Below are 13,688 nucleotides of genomic sequence, written 5' to 3'. Positions count from 1 at the left end.
TAACCTTGAGGTTTGCAAAGTTGTTTCCCGTTAACTGCAATTAAAGTCTATAAGAAGAGCTGGATAGCTCTGGATGAGGGAGAAGATAAAGAATGAAACAGGAAAATACTCAAAAATAGCTTGGCAAAGTAGAGTAAGCTTTTAGTATGCCTTTTACATTTTGTTTCTGTTGGTATTTTATATCATACTAACAATTTTTAAAAAGACTTGGTGATGGAGTTGTTTGACAATACAATTATAGTACTGTCTGTCAAAATAGAGGAGAAAATATGGCTGTGTAAATGCCTTTTTCCCACTTGCTCAGTGTTCACTTTGAAAAATGAGAATTAAGTAACACATTATGTGTGACTTGTAAAAATAAACAATATGGTTATTTTGAAATAAGTATAAGAAAAATCAGGGTTTTTCTTAGTAATAACAGACTGAGAGTATATGGGGAATTTAATTCAGAGATATCCACCTCCAAACAAGAATCTTAAGAACCATCACAAACTCACATCTGCAATATTTTTAATAAAAAGTTCAGATGTTCATTTCACTTCAAAAATATTTATTTAGTTTAATAACAGCCCTTATGATAGGTCCTGAATGTCTCTGACAAAAATCTGTTTTATTAATTAAAATATAACTTACAGCTTAAAAAGTTACGTTCACTGAAGAAATCCTAGTAGGTAAAAATATATTTAGCTTTGCTTTAAAAGTATTTAACACTTTGTAGAATGCTTTTTCCCAAAGGAAAGAATATTTCCTATGGTTTAGGTAATAGCCTAACCAGTTCTCCCTGGCTTTTGGAGTCAAATCTTACATTATAACTTGAAAATTAGACCATGAATATTAATATTGAGTATGTTAAGGTTTCCAGATGCTGCCCAAATAGTTAGGTGTTAATGAATGCATTCCAATTCCATCTTAATTGCTCCTGTCTTAGTCCTGAGCAAGATACAAGAAGTCTGGAGGTAAGCAAATAAGCATACAGCTGAGCTTTGACTGTGTGGTAACGATGTTACATTGGTAATTTTCCATCCTTCGTCTGTAGTGAATAACTAACTATTGTCTGACTCTTAGAATTAGATCACTGCCATCTGTTAAAGCATTCTGTATTTCGATGGGGAAAAATTTAGTCTGAACATTTCAAGGTCACAAACTGCTGTGAATAAAGGCCACTGGATGGAAGCTGTTGCCTTTAATAAAAGTAATGAGCTCTGAAACACACAAAGCTCCGAGTACTTTAGATGTCTGTCTCCAGGAGACAGAGGCAGTGTCCTCGCTTAATATTGCAAAGTTCAGCCTTAGAACAATATATTTTCATTATGTATTTTCATAATTACAGCTAGATAGTAATTAAAGGCAGCCAACATGTAGAAAGAGGTGAATGTCAAGCAAGAACAAAGAGTGGGTAGAAAGGAGGAAGAGATGTACAGAGTTTCTTAGTTTCAATATTCCATTTTCTGTGCCTTTTAATTTAGAGCTGGGTATAAATGTCCGTTCTTGTTTGTTATGCTGTCAGGATTTGGTGACTGAAAGTAGAATTCTTACTTCTCTCTGGAAAATGGTATTATGCATTGTCCTTGGGACTGAATAAAAGCACCATGCAAATGGTCTGATACAGACTGATCTGTCTTAAAGCATGAAATTATAGACATAGGTGCACTTAAATGGATAGATAGGGTTATCTCTATATTAGCTCCAGTAGCCAAGCCATATAAATCCCTTCTATGTAGCTCTCTATAGCTGTAGTTTATGACTAAGTGGTTCTTCAGTTGTCAGAGATTTAGAAGAAGAGCTTTAAAAATGCTGGTTTAATATCAAAGCAAAATTAAATTACTTCTTAATTAACATTGGTATTATTTTTTAAAAAGAAAGGGATGTAAAAAAAAATTGTTTCAATTATTCAGATAAGCTAAAACAGTAAGTTTGCACTATTTAAGATGTCCACATCGGTGATATCGGATGCATGTGTATGTGAATAGTAATTAACAAAAATTACTGGTTTAACTAACATAGATTGCTGGTTCAATGAACAGTACTGTGGTGTCTTAAATATCTCTCCCCTGGAAGATCCAAGCTGATACTTACAAGCTCTGTATAGAGAGCACACAGATAATAATTTTGGTATCGTATCTCTTTAATTACTTCATATATATTCAGATTTAGAAGTGAAGTGCTTTGAAGGAATATTAATATTCCCTTGAGAGTTAAGACTAAGAAAGGGAACACTCTTTAATGGAGGTCAGTATTTAATGGTAGCTGGCAAATCTTTTGAACAGCTGAAAAACCAAAACCCACCATGGGAATAGTTAGTTTATGTTTTTCCATATTAATCTTGATCTCATATTTTGATTGTGACCTTTATTTTTTGTTGTGCAAAATCTTCATATTTATTATACAGTATATATGGACTAAACTTCAGTATTTGTCGACGGGATTCCTGGGCAAGTGCTGAATATATTCATCTTCTGTTAAAACATCGGCCTGAGTGCTAGCTGGACGTGGAGTTAGTGTTTCCATAACCAAACCACTTAGACAAAGTTTTGGAAGGTTTTGCAAAAGAAGTTCAATTTATGCGTGTCAGGTGACACTAGTCTCATGGACCCCTTACCAACTTTTCTCCCTTAAGTGATGATCGTGTTCACTGACTTCTCTTTTGACACAGATGAGAGTGATGTCAAGTCTGGTGATGGTTTTTAAATCACTGACATCTGTCTACTTGGGTGTGGACATGATTCTAAGAACAGCTGTCATATCATGGAGATTCACTGTCATTTTTTATCTACATGACATCCAAACCATTAATCTCTAGGTCAACGTCTCTATAATCTAAATCTGTTTTCTTACAGAGGTTTTGATTTTCTTAAGTCTGCTGCAATGTCAGAACAATGGTAGTTTCCCATGAATGTAGGTAGACTTTTGTATCAATGAGGGAGAGTGCGGCATGGGGCAGTGGGTATATAGGGATAAGTATTTTGCTAATGAAGGTATCCAAGAGCATCCTCCTTCAAAATGAAATGAATGTGTTCTTTTAATCCTAGTTGTTACAATTACATCTTTCTTTCTCCCATTATGTTCCATAAGCCAGCAGGAAAGCTCAATCCTGAGAGAAATTTAGACTGATGTATAAAAACAGTCTTTTAAACTGTGTTTGATTGAATTCAGTCTCAAAACTAAGGTTGGAGTTTCTACTTTCCAAGCCAAATTATTGAATTAAGTAGGAACTAAAGACCAGATTTGAATGCTTTCACATATAATACACTTAAACCCCTTGATTCTGTGGAATAATCTCATTAGGACCAGTATTGTAGCATTCAAACCAAATAACTGTGTTAGAAACCTGCTGTGATAGATGCTGTGTCCTTAGAGGGTAAAAAAAGTTTTAGATCATAAAATCAGTTAATAATGTTGTAAAAATTCTTAGTTCTCTGAAGATCACATTGAGCTTCATTACCAAAAATAAACACTATATCTACTGGTGCAAAAGCAAAGTAAGCCTATTTACGTACAGCAATTTTCTTCTTGATTATAAGTTTTCTAGTAAATATCATGCTAAATGTTTGTAGATTCAGCAAATACCTAACTGTGGCCTATACCAATTTGGTATATAAACAGTTTTTTGTTTGGTTTTTGGGGTGGTGGTTTTTTTTTGTTTTGTTTTTTTGTTTTTTTTCCCAAAGCTGTCAGTAGAGTAAAAAAATAATTAATAGTTGAACTGATGTTTAGGTACATTTCAACAACTCACACTCAACATTTCTTTAAACTTGTAGATTAACTTTTTGAAGACTGAAATGGAAAGGAAGAGCAAAATGATCCGTGACCTCCAAAATGAGGTAAGACGAACATTTGATTGTCATCTCCATTCAGAGTTTACACTGAAAGAGATTGTGGTTTTGCTTCATATTTAAAACACATGTTGTTGTAGTAGAAACATAAAGCTTCAGTGAAATACCCTAAACACAAAAGCTAATAAAAAAAATCATGGTGTGCATGTAAAAATAGTGTTTTATTGAATGCAACTGTTGACTCCTTGCTACTGGTGCACAGGTCCATAGTACACCTCTGTAACTTTTGCTGCACTTACGAGTTGTGGTTTTTCAGAACAGAATACTTAATTCAGTTTTATAGATTATTGATACACAGTGAAACTTGATCCGCAGTGTTATTAACTGCTTTAAAAAAAAACAGCAAGAGGAGGAGAAAGGAAATACAATCTCAGAATTGAGATTCTTAATAAAATTTTAAACCCCCACATTACTAAAATGTTTTTTTAAGCTTTACGTGTTATGAATATTAATCCCAGATTGATCTCCCCCAAAAACATAAAACATGTTTTATTTAATTTTTCTTAATATTAAACTGTATTTATTGTGAAATTTGATCTTGGAGTAGAGACTTAAAACATTTGACTAGCGTCATATTTTTTTTCCTACTTATCTTTTTCTCCCCATACAGTTTGTCTAAATCAGAATACAGTTTCCCTTGCATCATTTTGCAAAGAACTTTGCACTTGAAAGTATCTTATTGAGATGATCTCTTGCTCTCTTACCAGCCAGGCTTCTTGTCTTTATGTGTTCTGTTCAATTCTTACGTTTTGCTCTTCTAAACTATTCTGAGTTTGATGTGTATGAAAACTTGATCTCCTTAAAGCACTTATTTAAAGAGATCTCTGATGTCTTTGGTCTATGAGAGTGTGTATATATATGGTCAATCTGAAAAAAGTGCACATTACTTTTTAACTCGCAAAGGAAATATTGTCTATTTCAGTTGCTCACGTTATTTAAGCCACGTTCTCAGTTGTCTTCATCTACAGTCACAACCGCCTTGCTTTCTTTTCCCACCTGTGATCATTGGATGCTTTGCAGTTGAGCCTGTTAATTCTAATATATCACTCCGATCCTATTGACCAGCCGTAAAAAATCCTGTCTCCTATTGCACACAAGTAAATACATCATTAGTCAACATGCAAACCATCTGACTGTTAATGATTTTCTTAGGTCAGTAAACTTCTGTAATATTTAGTGTATTTACAGCACATTTTAGAAAATCTGCTTTGAAAGGAATCCTTCTTTTTGGCATCAAAAGTATTTGTTTCTCAATTTAAAGATGGAGTGATTCAGCAACATTTTGTTTCTTGATACCCTCCTGTCTGAAGTTGCAAGAGCTGACTGAGTAAACTGGATGTGCTGATGTTGCAAGTGTTTTAGGCCTATCACGGGTCCTTTCAGAGAAACATCTAATTTGCATAGCCACAATTTTATGTTTCCAATTGTGTGTCACTCCGCAGAGTGACTAAACGTCTCCATCGCTATCTAAAATGAACAAGCAATTAAGAAGGCTCAACACTCCTTCGATTCAAAACGTAGGTATGTTGACTTGGGTACACAGAGACGTACCGCTTCACGCACATTTTACATCTGTGTTTCTCTCTTCCTTTTATGAAAAAAAAAAAAAAAAAAGGGAAGTCAGATGGAATTCTGGGGAACCTGAGATCAGTGAAGGTACATCGTGAATAAATTCATGCCAGTGGCAAATCCCGGTCACCATGATGTAACGGATAGCACTCTGGGTGTGGCGCAGTAGTGGGACTCCTCCCATCTTTTGAATGGCAAGACCACAAGAAATGCTCAATGGTCGGTCAGTCTCAGGATCTCGTCTGTGACAATGGCAATAGCAAACGCTATTAGGGCAGAGTGAGTGAGCCTGCCTCCCTTCCCACAGCATCTGCAGTCACTGGGTTTGGGATGTTGGAAGATGTATCCCTGTGTATTCCCTGTAGTATATGTTTATGAACCTGCTGTCCATTAATTTCTCTGAATCCTTTTTTGATATCATATACCTCCACAACTTCTTACACTGTCAAATTCCCTCTTACTTCACTGTTTACGTTTAATTTTTTTTATGTCCTTTCCTGTTCTTCTCCCTTGAGCAAGCTTTTCTAAATTCTGAGTTGTTCCCTATGTAGCTGCCTTAGCTTTATAGAGTCATTCAAGGTTTTAGGGACTTCTAATACAGCATTTTTCAACAGCTTCTAGGCAGTGTGAATGTTTTTTGGTCATTTGGCTGTTCTTTTCAGAATTTCTTACTATTTGCCTTATTTATACGTAGTACTCTTTCATGAGATGGAATGTCTGTGTGCTGGATTTATGTGTGTTTTGCTGTCCTGCCACAGCAGTACCTGTTATTGCGCTTTGTTAGCAGTCGCAAACAGTCTGCCATTAGTTTCTCTTGAACTCAGCCCAAGGAAACCCTTGAGAACAAACCAGAATAATGTCTTGTCTTGCGGGCTGCAGTGCTGGCTGCAGTCATTTACTGTGTAGCTTCTTTCAGTTGCATAACAAATGCCTGGTGCTAAATGAAGCTTCAGTCTGGTTAGGGTGTCTATGCTATATGAAGAATGAAAAAGATATCTCTTTAATATCTTGGCAAATCCTTAGGGAATAGATAAACACACAGGGGAAAAGTATGGAAGTATAAAAAAAATGACGTATGAGCTTTTTTTAATATATAAAAGTATAAAATTTTACTTATAAAAGTAAAAAGGTAAACTGAATGGCTGACATTTATAAGATTGTAAATATTTAAAGGAGTACTTTTGATATGTATTTCCACTACCCTGCCACACCTGGTTGTGATTTTGTCAAGTTTTTAAGGAAGTACTTTGACTACAAAACAGCAGAGAAGATGGATAGGGTTTTTGTGAGTCACTGAGTGCACAGTTTCTAGAGTCCTGTATAAATGTTATTTGGGGCATTTGTGATCAAGGCTTCTCAAAATGCAAAAAAGAAACAGCATATTAAAAAATGATAATTACCTTTAGAGGTAAGGCTATGATTAAACTAGAGATATTGGTTTAGATGGGAAGTAGAACACATCAAGCAGCTAAAACAAATTTCCAGTTTCCTGAGGCCTTCAGTGATGTGTGTTCTAGCCTAGCTCACCTGCTTCTCCTTCTTCCTCCATATATCCAAATTACATAAGGTTTAACTATCGTTCCTGGGATTATTTAAAAAAATCTGTCTGATTTGTATTACTCGTCTCTCTTAGGTCATAAAAAGGGGGGAGGGGGGAAGTTTTACTGAGGAGAAGAAAAAGGCCACATTCTTCTCTAGGGAAATAGTGAATTAATGTCTAGATGCTCTAAATGGAACTACAGAACCTTCCAGTGCTTTCTACAAATTTTTCAAACTTGATGTGGGAATAAAAGGATTAAATCTTCCAGAAGGAGTATAATAACAAAGGCATAACGAAGGGAAAGAGACTTAATATCATATGCAGCAAGGAAGAAAATGAGGTGCAGAAAAAAAGCAATAAAGATTTGGTCTTCTAGGTTTTCAAAATTGCATGAGAAGTGATAAAGGTCTCTTTCCTCCACACCCACCCAAATGCCCCCCTCCCCAAGTTACAAGGGATTTGCACGTCTATATGTTTAAGAGCAGAAATGATATGTAGGAAAAAAAAAAAAAAAAAAAGGCAGGAAAAAGTTTGATGTAAGTACTTGATAGTGCTTGCATTCGGGTGATGTATCTGCCACTCTTTTATTACTACCCTATCCAAACGCATTCCTATAGATAAATACTGAAAAAGTCTGCACAAGTGATCTACTTTTTGTTTGTTTCTAATCAATTTACCTGAAATATTTCCATTTTTTTATGTTGTCAACTTGCAAGAAGTTCCAAGAGCTGTAGGAGAATATAGTGGGCGCTGTTTATTTTGCACTTATTTTAGGAGGAAACAGAGAATAGTACTTGTGATTGAAGAAGCAATACGGTCCTAGCATGCCCTGCAAATCAGAAGCTCCAGCATTGTGTTCTTGGCTCAGTCAACTAAACTTGCCTTGAAAGAAATTCGATTTGAGAGCATTGCTTAGTCCTTCTGTGCATCAGCTACTGTGTGGAAAAGGAACCAATAGCTATACCTACCTAACAGCTTTCTATTAAAGTTCTATTCTATGTTGGCCAGTTCTCTGAAAGTAAGTCTACTAATATCAGTTTTTCGGAATTTCAGTAAGTGTTTTTGAGGGTTTCAATAGGGTCTTCATATTTTGACAAAGATTTGACTGAATTTAAATGGTATGATTTTGAGGAAACATTATGTTATCTAGGTCCTGCCTCCAATCACTGAATATACAGTATGCTTTTAAAAATCTTGCTTGTAAGATTGGATATACTATATATTTAAATAATTGATAGCATTTTATATGTATTTTTTTTTAAAGTGTTATCTGCATATAGATATATAGAGGTAGATAATGAAAATGGAATTCCTTTCATACCTACTTTTGTCCTTTCAAATACCGCATTGGCCCTCAGTTTCTATCGGCAAATTGTGAATTTTGCAACATCAGGCTCTCCCATGACTGTAAAAATAATTCCCTATTTAGTTCTGTTCTTTCAGGGTGCGCCCTACTGCCATTCAACTTTGCAATTCAGAGATGGGAATAGACAACAACAGCTTTCCAACTGAATGCAGCAGCTGTGATGTAGCATATGAGGAGAGGACATTGAACAGAAAGGCAATAATAGTCCCTGCTGTGGAGGAAAAAAAGGACCAGATAGAGCGCATAGGGATTATGTGTCTAAAAATACTGTCTTTTTTAGAGGTCTCTAAGTGCTTCCTGCAACACCAGAAAAAAATGTGTCAGATTTCCAGCTGTAACATCGTGTGGATTGTGTTAATGTAGTCTAATAAAGGATTGACGTGTAAACAGATAAGCTCTTATTTTGAGAAGTTTCTATTATTGACAAAAAAATCAGGAAGATTGGAAATTCAAAAGCACTGGTGGAGCTAAGAAACTTGGCAAAAATGTAGAGTAAAATAGATATATACAAAAAATACTTTGAAAATTTTCACTTTAGGAGATGGCCTATTACAAAGTGAGCAGTTCACTTCTATCATGTCAGTCACATATCATTTCTGGAAAATTATGCCAAAACTGCTCTAAAAATGAAGCTAAAGCAGGATGCTGTCCTAACCCTTGTTTATATCAGAAAAATCACGGGTCTTAACAATTGCTATTTGGCATTCAGAACCGATCGTTTTGGGTGCAACTCTGAGTATGCATATACGTCATGGATTAATTTCTTAAATGAATGACTTTTCTGCATTGATGTGTGTTGTGCATTTTGTTAGCTTGTCATTCATTCCCTACTGGTATACCTGTAAAAGCCATCTTCAGTTAAAGGTAAGTGTCCTAACTGAGGTATGATTATATAAGATTTTCTTGAGATAAAGGAGTCAGGAATTTTCCCTAAGAGTTAATAAATTATGTATATTCTCTACAGAAAGGTAGTGAAATGTTATTTAACTTTGTCACACAAACACTATAGTTGCCTCACATTAGACTTAGAAGTGTGTATAAAAAAGGTTTGCTCTTATTTAAATGATTTAATTACATTTGATTGGATAAGAAATGACTGTCTAGCTTGTCATATTATCTTTGGGCAAAGCGTTTTACAATATCTCTGTGTATACCTACATTAAGGTATGTTAATATCTTTACAGATTTACAGCAATCCCATGTATTTATGAAGTTGATCCAGTCATTTATATCAGGCAATATATTTCTTTGCTGTTTAGGCTGTGGCAGAACTTTGTAAAACATGAATTACGTAAAAGATGTATAGTAGTACAGGTGATACAAAGTAAAACAGGAGTGGAAAATGAATTTGCCTGCAGCTCTCAGTAATATGTGTTCTTTTTGCTGAGAAACAGTTTTAAATAACTGCCATGTAAACAATACTTTTGCTCTGTTCATGTATAAATTGTGGTTATACCTTTAGTGTTGAGTAAATCATCCTAAAACAGAATTTTCTCCAATCTCTCTGTGCTTAGCTGGACTAATAAAAGGTAAAGTCACAGCAGTTTAAAGTCTCACCTGATCTATTGGGAATTTCATGCCCTGCAGGGTGAATTCAGTTGAACTGCATTGAATTATGATGGGGGAAAAAAAACAAGAAACCTCCCTTAGTGAAGCAGAAATGAAATTTTAGGGCTTTGAGACTGTGTGCTCATACTATTCTACAAAGGAGGACTTTGTAGTTCTTAACTCTCTATACGCTGCAGAGAAAACTAACTTTTTTTTTTTTTTTCCAAAGTTTAAAAGCCTGTCCCCCTGAGGAAAAAAGTGGGTAAAGTCGTGTTTCCTCTTTGGGTACTGCATCGGTTCTACAATTCAGAAAACATTCACAAGTGTCAGAGGCCGGGGCACTGCCCAGGGAAAGGTGAATGAGCAGGAGGAGTACAGGAGCAGCTTCAGATATCATCTTCTGCTGAAAGGCTTTGAATTCAGTATTGTTTCTTGATAGATTACACCTTCTTTTGAAATAAAATGCAGTCCAATTTTAAAAAATAATTTGCTTAAAATTGTTCTATGAGTTTCTTTAATGAATATGATAAGGAAAAGGTAGAAATGCAGTTTAATCAGGTGACAACGGCTCTTACGGGACAGTGTATGAGATCATACAGAAAACAAATCCTACTGCATCAAGATCGTCAGTGAGATGTATTTATAGTGATGCAGTAGCAACTGCAGTGAACGTGTCGTGGTTTAACTCCAGCCGGCAACTCAGCTCCATGCAGCTGCTCGCTCACTGTCCCCCCAGTGCGATGGGGGAGAGAATCAGAAGGGTAAAAGGGAGAAAACTTGTGGGCTGAGATAAAGACAGTTTAAGAGGTAAAACAAAAGCCGGGCACGCAAGCAAAGCAGAACAAGGAATTCATTCCCCACTTCCCATGGGCAGGCCGGTGTTCAGCCATCTCCAGGACAGTAGGGCTCCAGCACGCCTAACGGTGACTTGGGAAGACAAATCCCATCACTCTGAGCATTCCCCCCTCCCTGCTTCTTCCACCAGCTTTATATGCTGGGCATGACGTCCTATGCTCTGGAATATCCCTTGGTCATTCGGGGTCAGCTGTCCCGGCTGTGTCCCCTCCCAACTCCTTGTGCCCCCCCAGCCTGCTCGCTGGTGGGGTGGGGTGAGAGGCAGAAAAGGCCTCGGCTCAGTGCAAGCACTGCTCAGCGGTAGCGAAAACATCCCTGTGTTACCACCGCTGTTTTCAGCACAAATCCAAAACATAGCCCCATACCAGCTACTTTGAAGACAATTAACTCTGTCTCAGCCAAAACCAGCACAGAATGTTATAATAAGCTTTTGTTTTTAAAAGTTTTGTTTTCCTGACCTTGTAGACCAAATAGTGTAGGACACATTTTCTCATTGCTATTCAGTGACAATCAGAATCAGAACATCAGTTAAGGGAATATAATGGATCTGCTACATCTGGACCTCCCTCTGCTAGGGACTGCCATGTTTTTGGATTCTTCGTTCGTTCTTTACATCCAGATCCGGTGTTTAATGATTCACAACCATGAACTACTAGCATGTGAAGGGGATGTTCAAATAAGAATGTTTAGGTAAAATGTATCCTTAACAAATGAGAAGATTAAAAATTAAATGGATACCTATTAGGGCTCTCTTTTCACCCTGTTCTAAAGTTTTCAACATTTAGAAAACTGTCTGCTTGGATTTTGTCTGTCAGCTTTTCAATTAAATGCAGTGTTGAAAATCATAACAGTGTTCTTTTGTAATCTTGCTGAAGTCATTCTGATGTCTTTACTCAGTTTTCCCATGCTGCTCAGGACACTTTATTAAATTCTTATTTCTGACACCCTCCTTCATTAAGACCAAACTCCAAAATGGGTCTGAATTCTTTATTTTTCTTACTCATCTAGTCTCAAATCTGTGTAATAGGCTTTTTATCCCTGAAGCTTAGTCTTTTTCAATTGTCATTTGTAGCAAAATACCATCCATGGAGAAAAGAAAGAGTGATTTCCAGTCTGTGCCTTTATTTCCTTTCATAGGAAATTGCTACTTGTAATTAGTGCTCTTGTATACTGATGCTACATAATGCGGTAGTGTCTAAGGTAAACATCTATAAATATTTCAAAGACTAGATTGTATAGGTCTTTGGGTAAGGGAGGTGCTAGAGTTCTCTGATGATCCATTTTGTCTTATTTTTATGCAAGTATAACAAGTATGTTTGAAACTAAGGGTTAAGAATAGAAAGTCCTAGTAGTTCCTTCACTACATGTTATTTCAAAAAGGCAGCAAAACATGAAGTATAAGAGATTACCTTGAATAGTAAAGTTTAAGAGTCGTATTCTGTCCTTTGCACACACAGCTCTCAATGACATCTGTTGCAGCTTCACCAGGCAACAGGGGCAGCATGAAACCGAATTAAAATCTTTGATCTTTGAACTTGTACAGAAAGTTTTGTGAATCTTTGTGAATTTTATCCAAATCAGTGTTTTCCAGTGTTACAGATCTCAAGGGCAAGGTGGCTCAGAGCCAAGCTCCAGAGAAATTTAAGCATAGATAAAATTTTATAATTAATGTAAAACTTTCCTTGAAGCTAGTGTAAATTTTGCCAAACAGGAAAAGAAAAGTGTTGATCTTATTTATTCATGTTATGCAGACAAGTGGAGAAGTTTGCTTTTAGTACCAAGATGTTAAAATTACCTAGTGGAAAGACTACTTAAAAGGAAGTAACAATGGCATATGTGGTTAAAAAAAGAGAATGTAAATCGATACTTCAAAATCTCGAGTAGACACTACTGATTTTTATCTTAGATGAAATAACAAAAGAGCATTTAATAATCAAATTTCCATGGTTCATAAAGAAAGAGAAGGCGAGCTGTTGATTTCATCATTACAAGTAATGCTATCAGTTACTGATGTTTGTCACTTAGGATCAGAAAGAGGGATTACCTTGAGGAGCTCTGAGTCATCCAAAGTCAGTATCAGAATATTCTTTGCCTCTGAAAACACCACACAGTACTTAATAGCATAAGAATTTATAAAGGTATATGGGACATAAAAATACACTTGGCTTATTAATTTTAAAAGTTGCTTGATAAAGTTGTGTCGCACCTGGAATGCTCCTGTCCTGGGCTGAGAGCTCTCCAGACACTCTGAAGCTCAGACTACTAGATCAGATGGCAGGGACATGGCTCTCGTAGTTATAACTCGATTTCCATGAAAGTCAATAAGAATTTAGAGAAGAGAGACTGGTGAACCCCAAATTGTTCATATTATGGTACACCATACCAAACTTCCATTGATCTCAAGGGAGAAGGCTTGGAGTGTTTACGTTTTCTTTAGGATCATACTGTTGAATAGAGATGTTTATTTACTAAGTTCAGTGGGAGCAGAAAGTAATTGTTTTTTTAAATATTGTTTGCTATTCAGAGGTTTAAATTAAACTAGACTGCTGTTGTTTTGTACTTTTAAATTTTAATCAAGAAGAGGGGTAGCTGCAAAATATCAACTTTATATGGTGAAGTATTTTTCAACTGAGAGTTGATAGCCTGTGACTTTATGAAGATTATAGTCCTCTCCTGAGACTCATTATCCTCTAGTTGTAGTTTGATCAAACCAAATACAATATTTGGAATAATTCCAATTATGTATGGATATTCAAAGAGGATAAAAAGATAACAATCAAAAAATACTTAATTGAAATTCATGTTAGAATTATTCTAGAAAATAGCCTCACATAAAATTCTTAAGTTGTCAGTCATGTTACTACCTGAGCTAAGGTGTCTGTACAAGCTGTTCAGCTGTAATGTGACCCCACCATGTTGTTCTAAAAGAAGTAGGAGTACATGAAACTGTTTTTTCTTGACAGCAAAAAGAATTGGT

General features: G+C 35.9%; 1 protein-coding gene across 2 annotated transcripts in view; it reads left to right on the top strand.

The window, feature by feature from the left end:
* Window positions 1-13,688, top strand: part of LUZP2 (leucine zipper protein 2) — a 327,671-nt gene that overhangs the window by 224,521 nt on the left and 89,462 nt on the right. For both annotated transcript variants that reach the window (XM_030039445.2, XM_030039446.2), the window contains exon 7: window positions 3,759-3,821. In XM_030039445.2, coding sequence (XP_029895305.1) covers window positions 3,759-3,821 — 63 coding nt within the window. The remainder of the gene's footprint in view (window positions 1-3,758; window positions 3,822-13,688) is intronic.

The sequence above is a fragment of the Aquila chrysaetos genome, chromosome 16, assembly GCF_900496995.4.
Source record: "Aquila chrysaetos chrysaetos chromosome 16, bAquChr1.4, whole genome shotgun sequence".
Lineage (NCBI taxonomy): Eukaryota > Metazoa > Chordata > Aves > Accipitriformes > Accipitridae > Aquila > Aquila chrysaetos.
Note: the sequence above shows the minus strand (reverse complement) of the source record. Positions and strands in the feature narration are given on the sequence as shown.